We start from the raw sequence: 16,621 nt of genomic DNA on the forward strand, positions 1-16,621 counted from the left end.
GGTTTGAGTAAAGAAGGCTGCGAGTGGAAAACAGACCCTTGTTGATGCAAGCTCCGAGTATAACTTAATTGCTCATACGCTAGTGTGAAAGGTGTTTAAGAGATAGAGACAGTGAGCTGACCAGATCCTTCATTTCCTCTAGCCAATCACTTGGTATTATGCAAACACAAAGGCAATCAGACAAAAACCCTCCACTTCCAAAAAAACACCATCCACTGTAAGACTGCAGGAATTAGATGTAGCCAACGCAGAAACAGCTGAAAGAAGGCAGTGTGCAAATGAATACGTGGGATGGATAAAGGCTCTCATTCCCATCAGGTGTGTCCAAGTAAAGGGGTGGCTAAAATTATACAAGACATGACAGCATAAAACCTGTCTGAGAGCGAGGACAGGTGCTGGACGAAAAAAAGAGAGGAGGATGTGGCACTGCAGCTGAGCTGGCAGAGCTTTCTCCACATTTATCACATTCATTCTGCTCTTTCTTTCCTCTCACTTTTTCCCCTCTGCCACCATCCTTTGTTTGTGACACAGAAGCAAAATCTAGTCACTTTTCACCTGTTATAATTCCTCCATCAGTGTCCCTTGCCTACACCCAAAAACACTCTTCCATAGCCATTACCCTGTTAACATGCAGGCAGGTGCAGCCACTATTTCCTATACCATTCTGACAATAAATGTAAGGGGAACTGTGGAAAGCGTGGTGGAGACTCACCGCTGTTAACAAAATGTGGAATCTTGACACTGAGGGATGAAAGCGCCTGGCTGGTTGTGAGCATCTGATCTGAATAATTTCTAACAGCAGACGCCAGTTCAGCCTCCCCGGCCAGATGGACTGAGGCTTATTGTGTCAGTGCTGGATAAGCACAGGCGTGCTACCAAGCCACTTCCAGCCTCCTTGTGCTCAGTAATGCCACCAATTTACGTGAAAGCTCATATTTCATCTGCTATCCTCTCTGTGTGGCTTTTTGTACATACATTAGCATATGCATATTGCTCAGTCCCAGATTTGATATGAGGGGAAAACCACTTTAATTCTTCTTTCTGGTCTCCACATATGGCTGGTAAAGCAGGGGGAAGATATCAGTGACTCTGTGCAGAGCTGGAACAGATGACAGTACTCTGGTGTGTGTGTGTCAAACACAAGCCAGAGCAGATGATTCAAAAGCTCATAAACAACTTTTTTTTATCTGCCACTCGGCTCTATAACAGATGTGTTTTGAAGCTGTTTTTAAGCAGGCTATGTCAAAACATTACAGCTATTGAAAATGCTGTAATTTACCCCACAAACCCTCTTTGCTATCTGTCGCCAAGATGTTGAATCTATAATGTTGTGCTATTTGAGCTGATAACAGAACTTAGGCGATATGAATCCTGTCTAATATAATGATAACTATGCAGTTGATTAAGTGGAACTGGAATTAAGCTGAGAATTACTTGCAAAGGGTCTCAGTCTGGGTTGGAAATGTACATTTTTGTCCACTTGCCACTGTGGCTGCTGCATTTCCGATCAACGACACATTTTTGTTACAAACCACTTTCTTGTTTTAAAGCTGCAGTAGGTAATTTTTATAATTTTTTGCCCTTTACTGAAACTTTCACTATATCCTGACAGTAATATGTGAGATCCGGTTCCTCTGGCTCCTCCTAGTTGTCCTAATGGCATTTGCAAGAATCTACCAGAGGGCAAGAAAGGTATCTGGGAGACAAAGGTATCTGGGTCCCAAAGCATCTGTATTTGACGCCCTGTGATAGATACTCAACAATAAACTATCTTCAAGCTTCCAACCCAAAGCGTCTTTCTATCTTTCTTGGCCCCGATTGGTTGTTTTCGTTCAGGCCCGGCGGATTCCTACAAATACCACTAGGAGCACTGGGAGGAGCCAGAGGAACCTGATTTTTTCATGACAAAAGGTATTTTTTATAAAAAATTACTTAGTGTAGCTTTAACTGACAGTGTGTATGAAAAATATTAAAACAAAATCCACAATATTCAAGTAATAGGCTATTTAACTTTTGACTCAGACTTTATGTCGCCAAAACTGACAACTGACTGACAAAATTACTCAGCCACTGTAATACACATACAATATTTCTATAAGGAAAGATACAGTGTGTCTGTAGCTGTCAATCATAGTGACCAAGTCACCAAGGAAAATGCACCCAGATGGTGTCAATTCAGAGCCAAAGACACACCATTTGGGGAATATTTTCACTGGCAAAGTGTAGGCAGAACAGAAGTCCCATGTTACATTTATTGAGGTATTTAGACTGGATATGGAGTTGCATGAAATGCATTACGAATCGTCATATTTTAGCATCAATATATTCTATTACTCAGTCACCTGACTGGATATACTGTCCACCCGTTGAAATCACAAACAGAATGAGCGACAAGGACACACTTGGTGAACTCCAGAGTTTTTAGTCAAATGGAGAAGAAAATAACACCTTTGGCTCCAGATGTCATTTTTTAAAATCACATTCAATCAAATTGCATTTTGATTGCATGTGGTTTTCAACATAGAAAGGGCAGATCCATTCTAATTGGCTTGCTCTGGGTTCAAACAAGCTAAATGCCGGTGATAATATTGACTGGGTTAATTTCCCATTGCCTGCCCAGAAGTGTATTTATGTATGTAACGCTTTAAGAAATGGTGAGAAAGGCAGTACATCAAATACATGACAACAGTAGAGACGACAGAAGAAAAGCATGCTGGGAAAGTTACCTTCTTTGCTCCTGAGCGAGCCGAGGTTGGGCGGTGTATCGGCGCTGCTCTGGACGCAGTAGACCTCTCGGGTTTGAATCCCACCTCCACACAACCCTGTCTGGTTTCCACGCCGACGGTCCTGTTGGCTCAGCAGCACGTCCACCCTGCACTCTGTCCACTCCGTAGTCTTCCAGCTGTAACTGAGGACAGAGGTGGACACAAGAAGATACAGAATGTAAGCCCCAGAGTGTCTTCTCTTCAAAGAAATAACTGGTTTAATAGAAGAGAATTCATCAGTGCAACAAAAGTCCTTATAAATGTTGCAGATCACTGTCGGGTTTCGGGTAAAAGACGCAGGGGAAGGAGATCTGCCACTGTGTGCTGTTGAGAGATCGGTCTGGTGGTCTGGGCCAAACACAATTCATATTGACCAATATATGAAGGTATAGCCTTCATGGAGTCATTTTTATATTATATATAGTATATATTTATAAAGGTTTATGATATATGTGGACTAGATTATTTTTCCTAATTAGTTCTATTCTTCATATATCATAAATCTTTGAATAAATAAAGGTATATATATATCTGCCAAAAACTACCCTGCACTACACTGATGTGTCTGCCAAACAGTGTCTGGACATAAAATCAAGTATGCTGTGAATATTTATTTGTCTTGTCAAATGTGCTAACACGTTATACATATACAAACTGCTCATTTCCTTCCTTTCCACTCCAACCTTCTGTTTTAGAACCTTTCCTGTGTTTCCTTTCAATCTGTCATCTACACACTTGTTCTTTCTTTCTTTGCCAATTCATTTTAGTAGTTTAAAGCTCTTTTTGACATTTAACATTCTTTGTTTCTGTGTACATTATAAGACTTTCAGACTATTAGACTGCATAGTCTTGGATATAACAAACAGACATATAGATTAATAGATGTTTACTTGAATATTTTAAATGTTATATATAGACCAATTAGGGAGTATTTGAAAGATTAGAAATTCATGTTTGACTAATTTAATGCAGCAATTAAATTAACTTTAGAAGAGCGGATCATGGAAAAGCAAATCACAGCAACTACATTCATTTCATCATTGTTTGTTTCTGTCATACCTCAGTGAGCGTGGCCTGGAGGCTCTGAACAGGATCGCTTGTGCCCGAGTGAGATGCGGTGGTGGCATTGATAGAAAGACTTTTTTATGTTATTGACCTTAAATCTCTGTTTACAATACACCTCAGGATATGCAGTTTAACGAGAGCGTCCACTGAGAGCTCTCTAAGGCTGGATGTTTTAAGCTGAAAGCAGGTTGTTAATTGCAGCGGCTATTCATAGTCGGGTTTGTGTCTGGTTGGTGAATTGGCAGCAGTCTGCTTCAGTAATAATGCATTGTGGTTTCCACCCTGAGGTCAGAAAATGTAAACCCTGCCTCCATCGCTGCTGATAATGGAATTCATTTGAGGTCGCCAATGAAAGGCTCCATATTCATGAGCAAGGGTCCTCTGTCTCTCTCCCACTCTCAGTTGCTTCTGCACTGCTGCGGGACAATGAGGCCCCTGGGAAAGCATTGCATCTTGGGGCTTTAAGTTGCCCAGATGGGGACACTCAAACAGAGCAGGCCTTCAGTACCATGGACAGAGCGGCTGCCTCTCTTCCTGCTGTCTGTCCAGAAAGCAGCAGGAGTCGATGGACATTGATTTACTGTTTCACATTATGACTGATTCTACTCTGCCCATAAAACTGGCTAATAAAATGAGCAGATGACTTCTAGTATTAAACATATGGGTTATAGAGAGATTAAGTGAAAGTGAAAATATTCCATAATGTACTCCAGGGGTAAGAAAATTTATTCAAAGTCACATTTTTCTACTAAAACTCCTGTTTTTACAGATTTTTTCTCAATTGTAGGTCATGCACTTGTCTCCATTTGACAGGGATGGTAACCATTTAATTTTAGGTTGGCCTTTAATGAAGCAAACAAGCCCAAGACTGAAGGGCAACACACATCGCCAGCCGTCAAAATACCCACACCTATTGTTTCTGTAGAAGCACACATACTACTGGCGTCTTGTCATGTCATTCCCAGTGCTGACGTGCATAATCTGTATTTTCATGGCATATCCAAGCTATAGCGTCTGGATTTGCTGTCTGCACAACATGTCTGATGTGTATGATGATGTAGGGTCATGCATTAAATAACCTGATGCCACACAACGCAGACAGAGTATCTGGTGCTTAAAGTGCAGCTGGGTGGTGGCTATGAGAATGAACTTGTCAAACTCCCTAGTTTAGACTATGGAAGAAAAGATATTGGATGTGTAAGACATCTGCTCAGATTGAAAATACGGTCACTGTATGCCTTTAATGTTAGCATGAGGTGCTGGAGCCAAAAGCTAACAGGGACACCCTTGATTATTTTAATGTCAATAGTCCCTTCAGTTAATGGGAATGTTGATCCTTGGGTCAATCCCATTATAGCCCATGTCCTACTTGCTTTCTAGCATCACAAATATCTTGTAATTTTCCCATTCGAACTAGCAGATAACCATCTTTGTCCAGTACTTACACAATGCAGGGTGGCACTCCGTCTCCCAGAGGGCTGCAGGGCTCCTTCTCCTCCAGCTCTGGGCAATCTGCTCCTCCACCAATTGGGAACTGGCTCACTTTCCTGGTGCGAGCGCGCTGGCCCTTGGGCCCGTTTGGGTCGTAGCACTCCTTGGAGCAAGCCGACCATTCAGACCAGTCAGTCACATCGCAGTCTTTGGTCATGACGCAAGCCTGGAAGGTCACTGGCAACGTCTCCTGAGAGCACAGGCTGGAGACGAGAACAAGAGAGACCATAAGACCAGATAAACCTTTAAGACTTCAAAAAAGTTCAAAACAGCACAACAAAAACCTTAATGTTACTGAGATATGCTGAAGTACGAAACAGGAGGAATGCAAATAAAGTCCGAAAACTGTGTTAGCTTTTTAGCACCTCCGGTTCCCTCTCCTCGTTGTCAGTGGGTTTTTGAATGGGTTTTTGGTTAGATGCCACTGTGGTGTAGTTTGTTTGTAGCCTAACGTTGGCTTTTTAATTCTGCTGATCGCATTTATGCTTCAAAAATCATCAGATTATCTAGATGAACAAATTGTGTAAGTGAGCAAGTTAGCAATCATAACGATTCAACATCCCGTTAGTCTTGCATGGTAATGTTGTGAAATGGTCAAAACTGAGGCACAAAAACGACTTGGTTAGATATAGCAAATGATGGTAAATTAAAGTTACTTAACTTAAGTACGGTTTACATTATTGTTTACTTTTGGTTTAACATGAGACACAAACAAAATAAGCTTCATATTGACAGCACAATGTCCACAGAAAGTCGTAAACAACAGCAGATAAAGGGCAAAAAGGTAGGAAGAGCAGCATTTTTTCCCTGTTGTGGATTATTATATTAAGAAGCAAACAAAGTGGGTGTAGTGTAGGGATTACACAGATGTAAAAGGCTGGTGAAACACTGCTGTACACCCTACAGCTTCCCTTTGTCTGAGTCAGCCAGTATGATAAACATGGTTTGAAAGTTGTTCATTTACAAACCCAAACAATTTGTTATCCATATTTTCAGTGGCTGCTTCACAGCGCCACGGCTTTGTTTGATGAAAGCATTGCTGTGGAGCTGAAAGACACTGTTTTTTCTCTCTGTGTTTTGTTGAGGCTGATAGGCCATTTGGGATATTGGCACACGCCTCCTCTTTTTGTGCTTCTCTTCACGTTTCTTGAATTTCCCTGGGGATAAATAAAGTAGTTTCAACAGTTATATTTTTTCCTGAACTTCTGGAGCCCTTCTCTCCGTCTCACTCAATCTATTTTTTCAGGTTTCTATCACAATTCTCCTGCAGCCATTGGGGTCCTTTCTTTAAACTCTCCTTCTATGGTAAAGCCAGAGCAACTATGTCTAGGCACAGACGTGATTATGGCACAGTGAAGCTTTACAGATACAAAATGTAACCATTTGCACTTTGATCTAGTTTTTACTGATTTTTTGCTCATCTATTCCCCTCCAGTTGTTGCAGACATCATATCGTTTATATTATTTGCACTAGTAAGGTTAAACCATAACAAAATGTGAATTAGCAAATTCTGCAAAGGGGCCCTCGTACCTGACCTGGTGAGCCATGTCAACCTTTTGCCATGGGGACTCATATGTTATAAGCATGTGTGAGACATGGTACATTGGTCATACGTACGTACGTAACGACAACAAGCACAGTTTGCAGATAATTTAGCCAACATTAGCAAAGTGGCACGAAAGCCACTAAATCCTACACACTGGTCCTTTAGGTAATAGTTTGAAAAAGAGACAATAAAACAACAGCAAAGACTGCCTTCTGTTATACTCTGCACACCTGGCCAATCACTCTGTGAGGTTACATGGCAGTTAATGGCGCAAGCAAATCATGTTTGTCCCGGGTCACCCTAGCAGGTCATTTGGGCCGTGCTTTATGTAATGCAATAACAGTGTCACACTACTTCTGCCTCTGATAGACAAAATGAAACAAACCTGAACGAAAACAGATCAGAGCCAGGGCTGGACTGGGACAAAAAATAGGCCCGGGCATTTGGAGCCAAGACCGGCCCACCAGGTATTGATGGAAAGACAATGAAGCCTATGAATGAAAACAAACTTTTTCGCGGGTCTCTCCTCCTCCTGCCTCCCCTTCCCCTCATCCACCTGACGACCACCTCTGCCATCATTACCTGCAGCTGCTTCGGATGCTGCTGCTGCTGAAGATGAAGCTCCGCCATAGCCACCAGCAAACATCTGTGTTATCTTAACACATTTGGCAGCATCTGCCTGATGGGCGTGTCTCTTTTTAGCTCTAATTTTTTCCGCGCCTCCTTTCCGCTTCTTGCTGTTCTCCAATTTCGTGATCTCCTCTCTCTCTGTATGATTGATTGATTGACAGCCGAGGCCCAAGAGGGAGGGGGCATCGGCCGTCGGCTGTAATTGGTCCAGCCCAGATTCAATCATGACTAATATAGTCAGAATATAGTGAAAGTTTCAGGAAATATGACAAAAAGTTATTTTTATAAGAAAAGGAATTACCTCCTGCAGCTTTAAGCATTTGAACCAGTTTAACCAGTTAATGCTGTTTCAGCAGGATATCTTGTTCTCCACTAGTGTTGGACAGATGCTGTTAGCACAACAAAAACTGCTTAAGAAAACAGTGTTATTAGACTTTCAAAATCATGCATGGAAAAAGTTGTCTTTATAACAAATTTTCTCTTCGCTTGACAGCTTGCTGAACTGCTTGTTTTTTGGAACGCCAAAATAACTTGGCATTCCAATATTAACATATGCATGAAAATCTTAATTCAAAATAATACAATCTTGTAACAATTATTTCCAACAATTACAATATGTGTTTTCCTTTTACACTTGATAAAGGTCCAGTAAGTTTGCAATTGATCATCATTTTAAAGCCTGGACCCTTGGGGATAATTAGCAGCTTTAGCAACCAGATAAAATTATAATTCCCATAGTCATGGCTCCAACTGTAAATAAACTTGATCCTGGGCTCCAGCCAACGTTAATACGGTCATCACTATCAACTAAGCCTCTTTGAAGCTTTCAGCCATCTGTGCTAAAAAAAATTGTATCCGTATGTGGTAAGTAGTTATCAATCCTAGTTTGTATCATGGAAATATAATATTCTACTTTAATGCTGTGGTATGATGAGTGGCATTCGCTTGAAGTTGATAGCTAATTAATGAATCCTGACCTTCTCCCAAGCAGCAAAAGCAAACTTATCACAAGAGACTTGATTTTCTCAGGGTGTAATGGAGGCTGCTCAGTGGCCTCTATTAGAGTCGAGCAAGCGCAGTGAGACAGAATGAGGCCATTCATCTACTAACAAAGAGCACTGCTCTCAGACACCACATGGACATTGACCTCGCTGGAGGAAAATGCGTACAGAGGCTGTGCATCTCAGGATGGAGCTCGCACTGGAGCTCTGGCGAAACGTCCAGTGGTTTTGAGCTATGTACACTGAGGAAGTGGAATAGACCAAATGAGGTTGAACACTTGCTAATTGGAGCCGACAGAAATTTTTGTCACAACCTTTGTCAGTATTACTGAGGCCCTGCATTGTAGCATTATAAATTATGTATATCACAGACACGGTCCACTAATTAAACCCAAGCCTTTATGTATGATTTTGAATAATCTCAATTAGCTCTGACTAAATATTAGATTGAAGACATAAAACTGAGATAGAACTCAAGGCTTACAAGGTTTTGCAACACATACAGTACAGTGTGACTGAGTGTTATGAGCCCTGACACTTGAAGCCACTGAGTGCCACAGATAATGCACTGAGTTGGAACATGTAGCACTCTGACAGTGCACAACAAACAAGCCACATTTCTCTCTGTGAAAATATGTCACTAAGCTAAACAACACAGCTCTTCAATGGGCAATATAATCCACCTGAAATGATCCTTTACATAACAAATGAGTGTACATATGGGAAATGTGAGAGGTAGAGCAGGTCGTACACTAATTTAGAAGGTTATCAGTTGAATCCCCGGCTCCTCTCGCTGCATGTGGAAGTATCCTTGAGCAAGACACTGAACCCCAAATTGCTCCCGATGCTGCATCGGTGTATGAGTGTGTATGAATGATTAGTTTCCGTTCTGGTGAGCAGTTGGCACCTTGCATGGCAGCCACTGCCATCAGTGTATGAATGTGTGTGAATGGGGTGAGTGTAGCATGTAGTGTACAGCGCATTGAGTGGTCGAAAGACTAGAAAGGCGCCATATAAATACAGTCCATTTACCATTTATCTGCTGATGAATCAAATGATCAATGAAATGTCATGATCATTCATCATTAGATTTTTTTAAAATTCTGCATTATTGGCCTTCAGCTGCTCTGTTTGGGGATCAAACGCTTCCTTTTGTTGGTTTCAAAAAGCCACTTTCCCCAAGATAATGATTCTATCCCCTGAAGACAACTTACAGCAATTGCATTCACTGTGTACACTTTATGACGTGATACCCAAAAAGCATTAAAGGCTTGAGGGCGTCTATAAAGTATAATGCATTTGCAAATGTTATGATACGAAGCGTAGTGCACACAAAAACTTAAAATAAAAAAAAACAATAATAAGGTCCAACCATCTCAATGACATATTAAAAACACTGGAATTTAATGTTGTAAATTGTACACTGTCAGCCTGTATATTTCCCTGACTTCTGATCAATGTAATCAATGACTTATATGTGATAAAATATCTGATTTGAGCATAAATGCCTCAATAACACTGCACTGACAGACTGAAAGCATCAGAGCACATTATGCATTTCAGTCTCGTCCTCCTAAGAAGAATGACAGCAATAGTTGTTTCAACAAATGCACCAAAACGACACATTTACATTCAAGTGACAAAGCCCTCTAACTGCTCTTGGAATACTTCTTGGAAAGTTGTGATCTGAACCCAAACCACAATGTTTCCCTGAACTAAACAAGTCTAACCTTTGCAAGCTGGATTCACAAGATCACGCTAGAATCCATCTTGCCAGGCTTCAATCTATCTGTGGCAAAACTACAGTAGTACCTGACTGATGTCTGGTGTCCTTCTGCTGATAGGGCGGTCAGATCAGAGAACACCTGGGTGTTATTATGCTGTCTGGGGTATGGACAAACAATGTACTGTATCTTCTTGTTTAACTAGGAGGATATGTTGGTACTTCAATTGAACTTCAAACTTTATTATTACTTTTCATCAGTTTGATCTGATGCTAAATGGGATTAGGGCCTGTTCAACTTATTATTCAAAAAACTAAATTGTTTTATTTCGCATGGTACATTAAAGACAGAGTGAGTGATTAATACATCATGCAAGTACAAGTGCCGAAAAGGGGCATTAGGGCGTTTTAAAAGTGCCAGATTTCCAACCATCCCATAAGAAATGTGCTGGGGGGGTTCTGGGATATCACAGTTAACAGAGATATCAATCTACTTCCTCCAATAGGGGTAGATCCAGGCAGAGAGCTATCCTCTGTTGCGCTTTGTCTCTAACCCTAATCTCAATGCTAAACCCTAATCTACCACAGGCCACTACATTCAGTGTCCACATTCAATCCAGCAACCCTAACCCTAAAATCTACCTTTTGCCAATCCTAACGCTAGAATAACCTCAAAGTCCCAATTCTAAAACACTTTACCTTGATATATATGTGTAACCTTTATTCTAGTCTCAACTATTATCTGGACTGGCCTCATACAGTCACACAAAGGCACTGGACAGAAACACAACACTGTACATGAAACCATGGGCATAAATCAAAGCTGTGAGGGCATGAGTTACTTATTTTAGTCATTCTTACCTGAGAGCTTCAACATTCCCACTCTTATGCACACAGGTCACTTCTCTGGTCTGGTAGCCAACCTGCAGGTCCCAGGACTTTCCTCCCGGGCGGTTCTGACGGTTCCTGTTCCTTTTCTTCTTGATGAGTTCTCTGGTCTCAGGATCCTTCACCTTACCCCTCTCCCTTAACCTCTCCCGGACTTTCTCTCTCATTTTCTCTCTTTTCTCTTTGTTTTTAGCCTTTTTCTGTCGTTTGGGCCTGTCTGCCTGTCGGGATGGCCTGTCTGGTTTCCTGTGTGCCTTACCCAATTTTCTGTTGGGTCTGAATACTTTATCACCGTCTCTGGACAGTTTATCAACCTCTTTGGACCTTTTGTTTCCTTCTCTGTGCTGTTTGTCACCCTCTCTGGTCTGTTTGTCCCCCCCTTTTGACTGCTTGTCACCCTCACTGGGCAGTTTGAGACCCTCTGTGGTTTGTTTTTCACCCTCTTTAGATGTTTTTTCACCCTCTCTGGACTGTTTGTCACCCTCTCTGGACTGTTTGTCACCCTCTCTGGACTGTTTGTCACCCTCTCTGGAAGGTTTATCACTTTCCTTGGATGGTTTGTCGCTCTCTCTGGGTGGTTTGTCAGCTTGTCTGGCTTGCCTCGGCATCGGGACAGAGCAGGGCCCCCAAGGTCCCACCCTAAGGCTGTAGAGGCTCTCCTCTCCCTCACAGGGCCCTGGCTGGCATGTCTGAAACTCAGTCAGGTTTGGGCAGGCTGACCCACCGAACAGCGGAGGAGCCAAAACAAAGCGGATCCGGTTCTGTAAACCCATCCCGCAGGTTTTAGAGCAGGTAGTCCATGGGCTGAACTCAGACACCACACAGTCCCGTGGACAGGGGATAAGACAGGCCTGCTCTAGACGTGGTTTAGGCTCAAAGTATTCACAGATTGCATCCTCTGCAGGCTCTGCATTCGCTTTCTGTACGCAGCCCACTTCACGGGTCTGGATTCCCTCATCTCCCCGGGTACACACAGCAGGGCGCTGCACCCCAGCACTGCGCATCGACACCGGGACACACTGGTTCCAGGCACCCAGCTGCCAGTCATACAGGTCTTTGTGCCAATCGCATACTCTGAAGCAGCTTTGCTGGTTGTCCGGCCGTTCTGTCTGATCGCAGTTGGTGTGCAGGGTGGTCCAGCCTTCAGAGTGAGCACACCATACTGCTCTGCTCTGGCTGCCGCCAGGTCCACACTCACTGCCCATACAACGACCCCATGGACCTGTAAAGAATAAGACAACAGAGGTCAGGGGAAGGTCAAAGCGAGACTAAAGATAGAATTAAGGTACCTTCTTTAGGGATGTCAAAGAGAAATGCTCAACCACTTTTCTTGGTTTAACTCCAGAGTATAACAACCATGTACTCACTAAGTACAATCATAGCTTCACTAAATAGTTAATTCATAGTTATGGCAAATACTAGTGTCAGGAGTGTACAGTTTTACTGTTCTGTAAGCGACTATCAACATATTTGGTGTTTCAGGTTAACCTCCAAATAGCGTGCCACAGCATGCTTCAAACTGATCTTTAAAATGTTAATTTAAAAAATATCAGTCATGGATAATTCCTAAACTTGTAAACTCTTTGAAAAGTCAATAACTGTACCACAAAATATTTTAAAAGGGGGTACTTTATTGTCTGAATGGATTTTGTTGTAGATTATGTCCCAATGTTCCCAGACCTTGGCAATTTTTTTGTTGAGTGCAATGTTATCATGACCAATAGACTACAAATAAAAATAGAAAAGATGTTTCATGGTCACCCTTTCACAAACGATTCCACTCAGTCCCAGCTGGTGACAAAAAGTACATCCCTGATAAAGGATATTATTTATAGTCCTAAAGTGCTACTGACAACCCACTGCCATTCCAAATTGTGTATCTGAAACCTAAGTGCTTCTGCATGCTATAACAATTTGCTGACAAATACACACATACTATTAAATCACTCTCTTTCAATAATGGGATTGCGCTTCCACTGGATTTATGAGAATGCAATTATACTGTAGGTCTAAGTAAACATTGACTTTCAGCAACAAAAAAACTATTAGGAGCGCAGCAGATGGAGAGCCAGAGCAGCTGAAGACTCAATCAATAGAGCAGCAACATAAAAATTAGCTAATATGAGGAATGGGGCTACAACGGTGGGAACCTTTGGATTTTTTATTCGCCAAATGGTGATTATTCAAATTTTAACTTTTTATTTTAACAGTAAAAGGGTATAAATGTGAATTGTATTATAATGAATATTTTCATAAAAAAAAACAAACGGAAAACATATGCAACTGTGCATTTGTCCACACTGATTGCTAATCAGATCAATCAATCATTTTTCATTTTACGCAGTATCTGCTAGACCTATGAAAACAACAACCATAGAATATTGACAAAACACAAAATTGAAGAGAAAATCCAGAGAAAGCGGATCTCACATCCTTCCCCACACTGATATTCTGATTTATCTCTGAGAAATGTTGAAAAAAACAGTACAGTGATGAGGACTAAATTCAAATTATGGATTCAGACTAATAAAATTAAACACCATGGCAATGAGCTCGAAAATGCAAAGCAGGATAAAAGTGAAATTCACATCATCCCCTAGATCAGCCGCAAGTACTTCCTCGACCTCTTGGTCAAACATAGACAATGCTGTTACACTGGTTTAGTCATACAGAGCCTCTTCATGATGATTCATGGCTGATCAAAGGCATCTTAATCACAGAGCAGAAGTGGGTCATTTCTTCCTGTCACCAACCACCATGGGATCTGACTGTGAACTGAATATATATATATATATATATATATATATATATATATAAACTGCATAGTGTGTGTGTATGTGTGTGTGTGTGTGTGTGTGTGTGTGTGTGTGTGTGTGTGTTGTCAAGGTATCTCAATCAAAACCAAACCTCATGGTGGCACTAAACAAAAAGTCAGGGGATCACCAAAGTAAATAGGATTCATCCCCTCATGATCTATGTCTGTATGAACTGTCAGGGCAATCTGCTGAATGAATCCACTGAATTTGGTGGATAGACCAAACCCACAGGCTGCTGCTAGAGTGTCTTAAAAGTAGCATTCATTGAAACCAAATGGAGTGATTTGTCAGACAGCAAGAGTAGCCAGGAAAAAAAATCTGAGCTGTAACTGCCTATTACTAGACAATAGGGTACATTTATTGTGTTCATAGTCAGAGGCTGTATCAAACAGTGCTTTATGGTTTCACTCAATAAAGTTGAGATGCAGCAATGAAAATGTCAGCGGAAGAAGCAGCAGGCTAAATTAGCTTACAGCTGCAGGCAGAGGGTCTGGATCAATACAAATCAATAGAGGTAGCAAGAAACTAGCCCAGACACAAGAGACAGCTGCAGTCACAGATCTCACTGGCTGCCATTATCCTCTTTGGAAATGAGCAAATAAACCACAGGAAGAATAGGATATCTGAGGCACAGTGTTCATTTAATTTAGCATACATTGAGTCAGTGATGAGATTGAGCGGTCAATGATGAAAACCAATCGTAAATTGATTTTGTAATTAAGATATATAGACAAAAGGCTACATGCTGCAAGGCTAAGTAGCCATCTGGGCTGGGATTCTCATCCACATCTAGCTCTCTGAAGAGGCAAGTGTGTTTATTGCCATAAAGTATTAGCTCCCTGACAGGCAGTATTGTCTCAGCCCCACGCAGGTGTTCGCCATAATTTACGAACAAGCCACTGAGTGACACGGGCCGACAGTGAGCTTAGAAGCCAAAGAAGAGTGGTTGTGCTCACGCTGGCCTACATCGTCTGTCACCCACTGAGAGGAGCCAGGAGGCACGGAGGGCACTGTGCCAACAAGGCTGAAACTCCAGGAGGGATGTAACACGTCTTATGTGTGGAAGTCAGTTGTTAACAGACAACTACAATAACACAATAAATATAGTTCATTTGCATGATGTGACTACAAATTCTGCACCATCTTGGAATAATGTGTGTTATGCTCCCAGGAGGTTTTCCCACCTTTCACTACAATTGATTTTTTGCAAAATCATCATTATGTTCATGTGGAAAGAGCATTTTAACTGAAGCTAATGCATATGCTGACTTGACTATGACCTTAATTTAAAAATAAATTAGGTAAATCTCAAAATTAGCACAGACATCATCAGTTTCTTCCATCTGTATTTATACAGTGCTATATGAGGTATGCATATTACTTTAACCTCCAAATAACAAGCAGTGCAGTGATGAAAAGAAAGAAAACAGAATTTTGCTAAAAAGAGAATTTAAATGGTAAATGGACCTGTACTTGTGTAGCGCCTTTCTAGTCTTCCGACCACTTAAAGCGCTTTTACACTACATGCCACATTCACCCTTTCACACACATTCACACAGTGATGCACAGCATCAGGAGCAATGTGGGGTTCAGTATCTTGCTCAAGGATACTTCAACATGCAGCGGGAGGAGCTGGGGATCGAACCAACAACCTTCCGATGAGTGGGCGACCCGCTGTGCCCCTGCGTCTTTAACATTCACATCAATAGCAAGGGACAGAATGAACTCAAAGATCTGCTTTCGCTTGGCCCATAATTGGCCTTGTACCCACAATCCCCTGGTCCTATGATCCTCAGTCCCAAGCCTCAGTGTGAACATCAATCAGTAGACTTGTTTCTCTCCTCCCCACATCGGGCCCCATTAAAGTACGAGCGGCCTCTCCTGAGACCACTGGTACAGTATAAAGTACACGCTGGCCTCGGTCACATTCCCAGCAGCTCACTGTTCTGTTGCTGGTTCCCAGATTCACCAACTGATCCCTCACAAAGCCAATCCCTCTTAGTTACTGTGGCTATACGCTTGTCAAGCTTCCCATTCAGGCATGTATGCAGTGTACAATGATAACAATGGCAGCCTCTGGATTCTTTTGCTGGCAGAAATGACAGCTGTCGTTAGCAGATCATTATCGGCTGTAGCAAGCTATCTAATTAATGCTAGCTTCAAAAGCTGGTCGTCTCCACTGGTTTTAAGATTACAACTCATTAAAAAGGTCCAGTGTGTAACATTTAGGAGGATCTGTTGCTGGAAATGGAATATAATATTCATTAGTCAGCTGAAAAAAGGAGTTGTTGTGTGTTTGTTACCTTAGAATGAGCTTTTTTTATTTACAGAGGGAGCGGGTCCTCTTCTATGGAGTCTGCCATGTTGAACTGCCATGTTTGTACGGTAGCCCAGAATGGACAAAACCAAACACTGGCTCTACATTTTGCAGCCACCGTAGTATTCAGTTGGTTGCAATCTGCAAATTCACCACTCGGACACTGGTCCATTAAAGCTGCAGCAGGTAGGCTCCTCCTAGGGCTTCTAATGGCATTTGCAAGAATCCACCGAGCCTGACCGAAAACAACAATCAGAACCAAGAAAGATAGTTGATTGTTGAGTCTCATTCACAGAGTGTCGAAGTCTGTATTTGATGCCCTGGGAATGAAACTCAACAATGACCTTGATGACATGATCTTTCTTGGTTCTGATTGGT

The 16,621-nt window shown here is 41.8% G+C and overlaps 1 protein-coding gene across 1 annotated transcript in view; it reads right to left on the bottom strand.

The window, feature by feature from the left end:
• thsd7aa (thrombospondin, type I, domain containing 7Aa) overlaps positions 1-16,621 on the bottom strand; it is a 153,060-nt gene that overhangs the window by 78,992 nt on the left and 57,447 nt on the right. Inside the window, exons 2-4 of the mRNA XM_051391019.1 lie at positions 11,084-12,332; positions 5,276-5,524; positions 2,727-2,908 (exon numbers count right to left, since the gene is read on the bottom strand). Of these exons, the coding sequence (XP_051246979.1) occupies positions 2,727-2,908; positions 5,276-5,524; positions 11,084-12,332 (1,680 nt within the window). The remainder of the gene's footprint in view (positions 1-2,726; positions 2,909-5,275; positions 5,525-11,083; positions 12,333-16,621) is intronic.

Source organism: Dicentrarchus labrax, unplaced genomic scaffold (genome assembly GCF_905237075.1).
Source record: "Dicentrarchus labrax unplaced genomic scaffold, dlabrax2021, whole genome shotgun sequence".
Taxonomy (NCBI): Eukaryota; Metazoa; Chordata; class Actinopteri; family Moronidae; genus Dicentrarchus; species Dicentrarchus labrax.